Source organism: Astyanax mexicanus, chromosome 8, assembly GCF_023375975.1.
Source record: "Astyanax mexicanus isolate ESR-SI-001 chromosome 8, AstMex3_surface, whole genome shotgun sequence".
Classification (NCBI taxonomy): domain Eukaryota; kingdom Metazoa; phylum Chordata; class Actinopteri; order Characiformes; family Acestrorhamphidae; genus Astyanax; species Astyanax mexicanus.
The window spans coordinates 5,448,498-5,459,909 of record NC_064415.1 but is presented as its reverse complement, the minus strand read 5'-3'; the positions used below and the strand labels follow the sequence as shown (position 1 = coordinate 5,459,909).

The 11,412-nt window shown below is 38.1% G+C and overlaps 2 protein-coding genes across 2 annotated transcripts in view; one reads left to right on the top strand and one right to left on the bottom strand.

Moving 5' to 3' along the window:
• The window catches only part of LOC125803775 (E3 ubiquitin-protein ligase TRIM39-like), a 109,098-nt gene that overhangs the window by 35,795 nt on the left and 61,891 nt on the right, over positions 1–11,412 (bottom strand). The window lies entirely within an intron of this gene.
• Positions 3,498–5,988, top strand: LOC125803778 (E3 ubiquitin-protein ligase TRIM39-like). The gene is made up of 6 exons (XM_049481976.1): positions 3,498–4,469; positions 4,566–4,661; positions 4,749–4,982; positions 5,078–5,225; positions 5,299–5,325; positions 5,426–5,988. Exons 1-6 carry the CDS (start codon positions 3,882–3,884, stop codon positions 5,971–5,973), a joined length of 1,641 nt encoding a protein of 546 aa, XP_049337933.1. The 5' UTR covers positions 3,498–3,881; the 3' UTR covers positions 5,974–5,988.

Sequence of the window (11,412 nt, the reverse complement as noted above, 5' to 3'; positions counted from 1 at the left end):
AAATTTACATGTACACTGTTCGTGTTGTCCACCTTTATTTTCAGCTTGTTAAATCACTTAAGCTTAAGGTTTGCATTAAATTATCAATTATCAATTCAGTCACTGATTAAAGAAAGTACCAAATAAATAAATATATAAAGGATTATTTAGGCACTGGAATGTTCACTTCAGTTCAGCTGCATAAAGGCATAATACTGATTATTACAGGTTTCTTTAATTAAATTAATCAATGATCTTAAAGACCTGTCTGTATTAGTCCAGAATAAAGTTGAAATTAAGCCCATATCACTGGTATTTCCCACTTTAAAGCTTTTTGATTTGTAAATATTTGTTAATATTTATTTTGATTTTGTTATTGAAATATAGTTTATATGTAAATGAAATTGATTTTGTATGCAAAAATAATCACATTTAATTTGTTTATTTGTACTGAACAAATTGATTATACATTTCCAGATGTACACTAATGCTATGTTCACATTACCAGGCTAAAGTGACTCAAATCTGATTTTTTGCTCAATGTGGCTCAGATCTGATATTTTCATGGCTATGTGAACATGTGGCTTTTAATGTGAACGTAGCCTATATGTCCAAATGTTTGTGGACACCTTTTTTAAGTTGCACCCCTTGTTGCACCCACACAGCTTTTATAAAAATCAGATTTTAGTCAGTTTCATAAGTCGGATACGTCAAATCTGAATTGATGCGTCTTAAATTTTATTATTAAATTAGTATTATTAAATGCATGACCTAAGCAATAAATTAATAAATTAATAATGTTCTGAGCTCTGCTGAGTTTGTTCTTCAGCAATAGGCTAAATAGATTTTTTATTTATACAAATAAATTGGGTTCATAAACTGGTGCAGCCTTACCTTTAAATGTCATGATGATACAAATTCACTAATATAATGATACAAACCCTCACCAACCACATGAGGTAATTATTGCAATTAGTTGGCTAAAGCTGAGCAACCACCTGAAACACTAAAGCAACCACCTGGGTACCACAGCATCTACCATAGCAACCACTAAGCAACATTATGTCAAGCACCACTTATTTTCTGGATGACAGAAAGAAACTAAACACGAATTTTCAGAACTATCAATAAAACACCTTCTTACAACAGATGACCTCATTATATATCTCTCCAAACTTTCATCATATTTTAGTTTCATTTTGTATTTGTATCTACTATAAAACTGTTCTACTGAGATTGTGTTTAATTATCTACATATATTTACTAAATGATGAATGATTATTGATTTATTTGATATATTGATTAGAGCTGCATACTGTAACACTGCTTTAATTCAGTTGTGTTTAATTATCTACATATATTTACTAAATGATGAATGATTATTGATTTATTTGATATATTGATTAGAGCTGCATACTGTAACACTGCTTTAATTCAGTTGGTGAAGTTCAGGCTCCACCTGATGGTTAAAACATGGAGGTGCATCAACCCATCCTCATGATGTGGTGGGCGTGGCCTCGTGACGTCACTGAGGAGAAACGAGAGTTAAGCGAAGCTGCTTGATAAACAGAATTGAGCTCATTCTTTCAGCAGGACATAATCTCTCATTTGAAGCTCTTTCAGTCAGGTAAACTCCACAGGTGAACTCTGAAGGAGCAGAAACACCTGGACGAGGGAGAAGAAGTGAAGCTGGTAATGTATGGCGTTGTTTTACTGCCAATAGTCGAGAGTGAAGTTTTTGAATGTAAGAGTCTGTTTCATGCAGCGCTCACGGATTTTATTTGCTCACGTGTAAAATATAGGTGCGCTCTCACCAATTTACCATGCTCTCTCTCAGATTAACTCTCCTCTTGTACGAAACATCGCGCGCTCTCAGATATATCATTCTCGTGTACCATCTCTCTGCTCTTAATGTTTTCAGAGAGCGCGCGCACTTAACTTCCCCCTGTGTGCGCGCGGAGCGATTTTTACTGCAACAAAGCTACCAAAAGTCTCCAGCCAATCAGAAGTGGCAAAAGGATTTGACCAGTTAAATAGACCGCTGAGGTCGTGCGTCATTCTGTAGTTCTCGTATGGCTTATAAGTGTCTCAAAGTTCTCAAAAACTCACCTCTATCACATTCTGTGGTAAATAAATCTGTTCAGAACTCTGTACGTTTTATTCTGTGTACATTTTCCTCCTATACATCACTAGATCCTCTGAATTATGAGATCGTTTAAGAGTTGTAATGAGAAAAAATGCTAGCTTTAAGCTAACGCTTAACTGTGGCAGGAAATGCCAGAGTACTCGATTCTGCAGTACACCAGCGAACTCCGGTCGGATCGCGTTTTGCACTATTCTTCTTCTTCACAGAGGATCATTAAAGTATTTAAACAGGTGAAAACTCTATCAGTATGGTGATGTTGAGCAGTGTAGCCTGTCTTAGAGCTTTAAAAAGCAGATAGTAAGAGAAAGTGGTTCTCAGTTCAGGAGCAGCGCTTCCCCGTGGGTTTAGTATTTAATTACGGTCATTAGTTTATAATAATTACATACTAAACACATGACCCAAATTATCAACTAACAACTAATCAACTAACTAACTGCCCTCACTGAGGCGAGCTGTGTGTTACAGCAGTAAAACTAGCAGGACAGAGTTACTCCAGAACCACAGAGCTAACCCAGCTAACTGAAGAACTACAGAGTCTAAAACACTTGTCCTGTAAAACATGTAGAATGGCTTAATGTGAGTTTTTTTCCATAAGGAAAGTAAAGGAAAGGATGAATCTTAACGTGGCTTAATGTACCAAAACAACAAACCAGAAACAGAAACACCAAACATCTCTAATTTAATTCACCGAATTAAAAAGACGATAAATGGTAAAACGTGCTACAGTATTTAAAGCTGTTCTAGAGTTACTGTGTGCTGCTGGGTTAGTGTTTGTGCTGGGTTGGAGTTTGCTGGTGTTGCGCTGAAAAGAGTCCCCTGCCGATCTCTGCAGCTGCGCTGGGATGTCAGTTCCGTGCGCTGTAGCATTAGCTTAAAGCTAGCATTTTTTTCTCATTATAACTCTTAAACAATCTCGTGATGTTTAGGAGGAAAATGTACACAGAATAAAACGTACAGAGTTCTGAACAGATTTATTTACCACAGAATGTGATAGAGGCGAGTTTTTGAAAAGCCCATTTATTTTCTTCATAGAGAACTACAGAATGAAGCACGACTTCAGTGGTCTATTTAACTGGTCAAATCCTGTTGCCACTTCTGATTGGCTGGAGACTTTTAGCAGCTTTGTTGCAGTAAAAATCTCTGCGCTCGAGCAGGAAGCGCTCCGTGAGCACACAGGGGGAAGTTGAGTGCGCACTCTCATAACATTAAGAGCAGATAGATGGTACACATTGATGATATTGTCTGAGAGCGTGTGCGCAGTTTCGTACAAGAGGAGAGTTAATCTGAGAGAGAGCATGGTAAATTTGTGAGAGCACACCTATATTTTACACGTGAGCAAATAAAATCCGTGAGCGCTGCATGAAACAGACTCTTACATTCAAAAACTCCGCTCTCGACTATTGGCAGTAAAACAACGCCATAGTAATGCCTCTTAATCTTCCTCCTGTTTCTGCTGGAGATCCTTCCTGTTCAGCTCATTTCTAACATTCACCGCTCTTCTAGTTTCATCATTTTTATGAAGGTGTTTAAACTGCTGTAAGACGCTCACTTCTGTTCTCCAGCTCAAGCTGTTCACTTTAGTTCAGTCCCAGAGTTCAGCTTTAACAGCTGGAATGTGGAGATGATCAGCAGCTGGATGGGTTTGATGGTGAAAAGTGTGAAACTGTTTTCATTCACTGACTAAGAATTATTCTAAAATGATCTCTGTGCTCTCAGATCACCTTCATGCTGCTTCTCTGTGTCTCCTCAGTCAGTCATGGCTTCCTCCAGCAGTCTCCTGTCTGAAGATCAGCTCCAGTGCTCTATCTGTCTGGATGTGTTCACTGATCCAGTCTCTACTCCATGTGGACACAACTTCTGCATGGTCTGTCTCAGAAAGTGCTGGAACAGCAGCTCACACTGCCAGTGTCCAGTCTGTAAGAGAGAATTCCCCCAAAGACCTGAACTGTCTATAAACACCTTCATCTCTGGACTGGCTGCTCAGTTCAAGAAGTCAGTTCAGGAGAAGTCCAGCAGAGCTCCAGAGAAACGTTCCTCCAAATCTAAGAAGGTTCAGTGTGACTCCTGCTGTGAGGAGAAGCTGGAGGCTGTAAAGTCCTGTCTGGACTGTGGCGTCTCTTTCTGTGACTCTCATTTATCACTTCATAAAACTACACTCAAATATAAGAAACACAAGCTGATGGATCCTGTGGAGAACCTGGAGGACTACATCTGCCAGAAACATGAGAGACCCCTGGAGCTGTTCTGTAGAGACGACCAGACGTGTGTGTGTCAGTTCTGCACTGAGGGAGACCACCGGACTCACAGCACTGTTCCTATAGAGGAGGAGAGTGGAGAGAAGAAGGTGAGAGATGTTTAGACAGAGAGTTATTAACAGTAATTTTACTATTCTCCTATTTTTCCTAAGAATAACTGATCATAATGTGTCTCTTTATCACAGACTCAGCTGGAGAAGACACAGACAGAAGTTCAGCAGATGATCCAGGAGAGACTGAAGAAGATCCAGGAGATCAAACACTCTGTAGAACTCAATAAAGTGAGATTTTAAAGCGTTTAAACTCATTTTAAATATGAAAGCTGCTCTTTAAACAGTGTTATTGTTCTTATTGTTGTCTACTGTTAGAAAATCAGAGAGAAGGAGGAAGCAGACAGTGTGGAGATCTTCAGGGCTCTGGTGCGCTGCATTGAGAGAAGCCAGGCTGAGCTGCTGGAGGTGATGGAGGAGAAGCAGAAAGCAGCAGAGAGGCAGGCTGAAGAGCTGATTAAAGAGCTGGAGCAGGAAATCACTGAGCTAAAGAGGAGAGACACTGAGCTGGAGCAGATCTCCCACACTGAGGACCACCTCCACCTCCTACAGGTCAGAGTCCCTCTGTTTCTCAATAGTAATGCAGTCCATCACAGGACAGCACTGCCCATGCTGAGGGGTTTCTCCTCTCTCCTGCTGTACTGTAGATTTACCCGTCCCTCTGCAGACCCCCACACACCAAGAACTGGACTGACGTCAGTGTTAACACTCCTCTGAGTGTGGAGAGTCTGAGGAGAGCTCTGTCTCAGCTTCAGGAACATCTCACACAGGAGATGGGGAAGATTGATAAGAGTGGTAAGTGTTTACTGTTCAGGTTTTTAATAATCCTGAATTTAGAATCTAATAGTCTTTATTCTTTTCCAAACAGAACTGAAGAGAATTCAGCAGTATGCAGGTGGGTGGGGCTTTCACTGATCACATGATTCAGTCTGTATGATTCTCTATTTATTACAGTATGTTGATTAAAATGGGTTTAAACTGTGTTTCTCTCTCAGTGGACGTGACTCTGGATCCTGATACAGCAAATCCTAAACTCATCCTGTCTGATGATGGAAAACAAGTTAAACTTGGAGACAAACGACAGAAACTCCCTGATAATCCACAGAGATTTAGTCGTGCTACCTGTGTTCTGGGAAAGGAAGGTTTCTCCTCAGGGAGATTTTACTATGAGGTTCAGGTCAGTGGGAAGACTTGGTGGGATTTAGGAGTGACCAGTGAGTCCAGCAACAGGAAGGGAGAGATTACACTGAGTCCAGAGGATGGATACTGGAGAATATTACTGAGGAATAAAACTGAATATGAGGCTGCAGAATCTTTTCCTGTCCCCCTCTTGTTGAAACAGGCTCCCCAGAAGGTGGGGGTGTTTGTGGATTATGAGGAGGGTCTGGTCTCCTTCTATGATGTTGAGGTCAGATCTCATATCTACTCTTTCACTGGTCAGTCTTTCACTGAGAAACTCTATCCGTACTTCAGTCCTGAGCTCAATGAAGGAGGTAAAAATTCAGCTTCACTGATCATCACTCCTGTTCAACATTATGAATGAGATTTATTGTTTATTTACTCGATCAGAATCTAATTTGTTGAGTCAGAATTAAAAATCAGATTGTAGATAAATAAATTCAGTCAGTTTCAGTTTAACAAATTAATATTTTAATAAAATATTATCAATATTCTCTTTATATCTGTTTTAAAGATCGTTGTGTTAAGTTTTTGTTCATTATGTCGGTGATGTTCACCTTTTATTTTCTGTATTAAATCATTCCTGAATAAACTGTGAGATCTGCAGGTCTGTGGTGTTTTATTATATTTAATATGTTTAATGAATCTAAATGTTTATTAGATGTTTAATAATTTCTGAATGTGTTTTAATCAATATTGAAATAAACAGGTATCAAGAGTCAACTGGGGAAATCTGCTTTTAGCTAAAGTTCACCAGTGAATTAATATAAATCTAAATAGAATAAAAAATACTTTTAGGTAATATCTTAATTTCTTTGTTAATTGTTCAATTTGTTTTTGTTAATATTTAATTTACTTTTAGTAAAGTGGTATTTTTTACTATCTACTTCTTTTATTCTTGTTTTTTTAGGTACTAATTAGCTTTATCTCTGGTCTTTTTTTATCTCTTTAGGATCTTCTAACCAGTAAAGTCTGGATCTCAGATTTAGCAGAAGTTCAGTACACACTGTGTTTCAGCTCAGATTCAGTATTAAACACACAAAAACCCTCAAACACCCCAAAATCGGTTTTGTACAATAGATGTCTTTGCTGCTTTCACTCTCTTGGTGCTGTTTTATTTGGCTGAGATAAATTTTTTGCTCATTTTCACTCTTAAATATAAAGATTGTTCATATGGTCCATTGAGTGACACTATAGATGAACCGGTTTTGGTGCTGATAAAAACCATGTTTAAAATATATTAACATTTATTTACATAGTGTGCATTGCTTACTGATTTTAATATAAAAGTTCATGTATGTGGTATCAGAAAAACAGTTTAATACTTAATAAATGTTTTAAAATGTAAAAAATATAGAATTGTGTATTAAATGTACTGTATGCTAGAGTTTAGATCGGGCCCAAAATATCCAGCCCGTTCCAACCCGACCCATAAACTGTCATTATGAGCCCGAGCCCCGATTTAAACTCCACATTTTTTTAGTAAGTAAAGCGTTAAAACTGAGCTTTTTAAATAATTTTCAGGCTGTTTCAATAATATAAATCTGTTCAGAATGATGTTAATTAACATTGCAACACTGAAGAAGCATAGATCTATTATTTAATAAAAATGTTTATTAAGAACAGATACACAGAGTGCTGTGAGTCAAGTGCGTAATGCAACAAATAGAGGAGCTCACGTGTGCGTGAGACCCAGAGCTGCGTGATTATAACATTCTAACTAGTGCAACTTTTTTATTTAAAGCACAGTTTGATTTGTTACTTTGCTATATTGTGATTATCACGCCATATCTTTATAAAAAATAAAAATAGCATTAAAAACACACAATTACCTCACAGAGCATTTTCTTGGGTATCGGGTCGGGCAGAGAATCTAAACTCTACTGTATTCGTACTGTAAAGTTTACTACAGTAGATAATCACCGTCAGCAGGTTCCTGAAGGTTGTGATGATGCTCCAGTGCAGTGCAGTAATCACCAGTAGATGATAGGAGGACGCTGTGCTGTGATGCTGAATCTGCTGTTGAGTTTGGTGATGAATGTATTAGTTGGTGATTAATGTATGAAGTGGGAGAACGTTGTGAGCGGTTCAGTTGGGGGTTTGGGTATTGATTATTGATCATTACTCAGGTTTAGTATCATCAGACTCTTTGTGGTTCTTCTTTATCTCTTTTCAGGTCTCTCGCTCTCTCTTTCTCTCTCTCTCTCTCTCTCTCTCTCTCCTGCAGATCAGACTTGATCTCAGATCTTAGTTCCTTCAGCTCAGAGTTGCCAGGTTTGCGGTTTTCCCGTCAAATTGGCCTTGTTTAAAAATCGCGGGTGAAAATTCAGGGGTGGCGGGTGCTTTTTCGGGGGGCTAGTTTTAAAATTAGGCAGTCGCCAAAAAAAAAAAAAAAAGTGGGTGTTGCCTTGAATGTTACGTCAACACGGTGGGGAAAGGTGTAAAATCCACACTAAAAATCAATCTTCTCTGATTTACAACAGTAAGAACCAGGAGAACATAACTATGGGATGTAACCCACTGCAATGACTTATAAAGAAAAATGTTACCATTGCATTTAGATTTTATTTTTACTAAGTAAAATTTTTTTTTTTACATTTATTATGCAGTACATCTCGAAAAGGCAAGGCCAAAGTGAAGCTTTTATTTTATTTTTTTACAATTAGCTTTTTCATTTTAGATTTGACTGTAAAATACCTGTATTGTAATGAAAATGAAATGGCAAAAAGCCCTTTTAATAATTTTTTTTTATTTTTTGTCACATATAACTCATGCTAAATTGAAAAAAAAAATTATTGCAAATGAAGTGATTTAATTTTATTTTACAATATTTTCCCACGTTTGGAAATAGAAAGCGCAAAACAGTATTTGCATTTTTCATTTTAGTGTTTTCATTTCAGTTTTATTTTTGGCAGGATTTACCTCCCATACAGAGAGAGAGAGAGAGAGAGAGAGAGAGAGAGAGAGAGAGAGAAATTCACAATGTAACCAGAAATCACAAGGCGATTAAAAAACTGTTAAAGAGGAGAGAAAACTACGGTGGCCGAGAAAGCCCAGCGCAGTGCAAATTGAAAAGCGCTGCAAAAGCACAAAACACATCCATCAAAATTACAACACAGGCGCAGCAAATAGAAAAACGCGCTGCAAAAAGAAAAACGCGCTGCAAAAAGAAAAACGCGCTGCAAAAAGAAAAACGCGCTGCAAATAGAACCACAACACAACGGAAGTGAGTCACAACACAACGGAATTTTCCCGGGGGACCTTAAAAGATGCTGTACCAGCTGTATACAAAGGACAATAAGTGGCAAACAAGCTTCTGAAAAGTAAGTAATGTTTATTACCTGTGATTGCCACGGTTGTGTGCATATTATTAAAAGTTCTGCTTCACAAAACGCCTTGTTTGCCACTTATTGTCCTTTGTACACATAGTGAAGTCCGAGACGTTACTGAAGACGCAGCTTAGCTGGTACAGTATCTTTTAAGGTCCCCCGGGAAAATTCCGTTGTGTTGTGACTCACTTCCGTTGTGTTGTGGTTCTATTTGCAGCGCGTTTTTCTATTTGCTGCGCCTGTGTTGTAATTTTGATGGATGTGTTTTGTGCTTTTGCAGCGCTTTTCAATTTGCACTGCGTTGGGCTTTCTCGGCCACCGTAGAAAACAGTTCAAGAGGGGCAAAAACAGAAAAAAATAAGGAAAAAAAAGTTCCTCTTTTTTTTTTTTTGCTAATTATATTACTATTAAATATTCTTGACTGGGATATAAAACTGTTATAAAACAACAAATAAAACACTTATGTTACAATATTATTAATTACTTTAAGATAAATAGCAATACTGATAATAAATCCCATATAAACTAAATACTAAGTTGTTCACTCATAGTTATTTTGCCATTTGCTTCAAATGTGTGACAGACAGATATTTTGGGCTAGATTAAGCTTCTGAAGGGCGGGTTTTAGACTGATTTTGGGTTTTTGGGATATTTTTCTTGGACCTGGCAACCCTGCCTCAGCCCCACTCATCACATCTGCAGAGAGCTTTCCTGCTCCTTCAGTTTAGCTCCTCCTCCTCTGGACCAGAACAGCTCTGACTTATTCCATCATGATGCTGCTTCTGAAAGTGACAGTCTGTATCTTCTTCAGCAGATGTTCTTATCATTTCCTCTGATCTTCTGAAACTCCATGATCTATGAGAGCTTCCTCACCTCAACATCTTTGATCTTCTGTTGGGGCCATCCACAGATCCACAGACATAACTGAGCTACAAAAAGCATATTACCAGTGAAGAAGATACCTCATCTCCAGATGCTGCTGTCCATCATCACATCCATCATCCAAACTTTAGACCTTCAGCTTTTACCTTCTAACAACCAGTTCTTACACAATGTCCCATTCTATTTAGATACATTATAATCTGCTGTACACTCTCTGAACTTCTTACCTGCTGTGTTCTCCTATCTAGAACCCTCTCTTTATCTAACACACCTTTTCCCAGCATGAACCGACCAGTAGAACAAACACTGAGAGAATGAGATCTGAACACAAGAAGCAGAGAGTTTATTTAGAGAGTAATGATTGAACTGTGACTGAATTCATCAATACTTCATTTTACAAGCTGTTCTGACAAGAGTCTGACTAGAGATCTCCACCAGAACATTACTGGATAAAACCTAAACACCCAAACTCTTCAAAACTATCAATAAAACACCTTCTTACAAAGGATGAGCTCATTATTTATCTCTCAAAACTTTGATCATTTAGTTTAATTCCATTAAGAGATTTTTATTAGATCAGATTCTCATAAAACCAGCAGAACTTTAAAATTATAATCTACTGTAAAACTGATTCACTTAAGTTATTAATGAAGTTTAATTATCTACATATATTTACTAAATGATGAATGATTATTGATTTATTTGATATATTGTTTAGAGCTGCATACTGTAACACTGCTTTAATTCAGTTGGTGAAGTTCAGGCTCCACCTGATGGTTAAAACATGGAGGTGCATCAACCCATCCTCATGAGGTGGTGGGCGTGGCCTCGTGACGTCACTGAGGAGAAACGAAAGTTAAGCGAAGCTGCTTGATAAACAGAATTGAGCTCCTTCTTTCAGCAGTACATAATCTCTCATTTGAAGCTCTTTCAGTCAGGTAAACTCCACAGGTAAACTCTGAAGGAGCAGAAACACCTGGACGAGGGAGAAGAAGTGAAGCTGGTAATGTATGGCGTCGTTTTACTGCCAATAGTCGAGAGTGAAGTTTTTGAATGTAAGAGTCTGTTTCATGCAGCGCTCACAGATTTTATTTGCTCACGTGTAAAATATAGGTGCGCTCTCACAAATTTACCATGCTCTCTCTCAGATTAACTCTCCTCTTGTACGAAACTGCGCGCGCGCTCTCAGATATATAACTCTCGAGAATGAGTGCGCGAATTTAACTCCTCCCTGTGTGCTCGCGGAGCGATTTTTACTGCAACAAAGTTGCTTAAAGTCTCCAGCCAATCAGAAGTGGCAACAAGATTTGACCAGGTAAATAGACCACTGAAGTCGTGCGTCATTCTGTAGTCCTTGTATGGCTTCTAAGTGTCTCAAAGTTCTCAGAAACTCACCTCTATCACATTCTGTGGTAAATAAATCTGTTCAGAACACTGTGCGTTTTATTCTGTGTACATTTTCCTCCTAAACATCACTAGATCCTCTAAATCATGAGAGTATTTAAGCTTAATGATTAGAAAAATGCTAGCTTTAAGCTAACGCTTAACTGTGGCAGGGAATACCAGAGGACTTATTATCTACATATATTTAC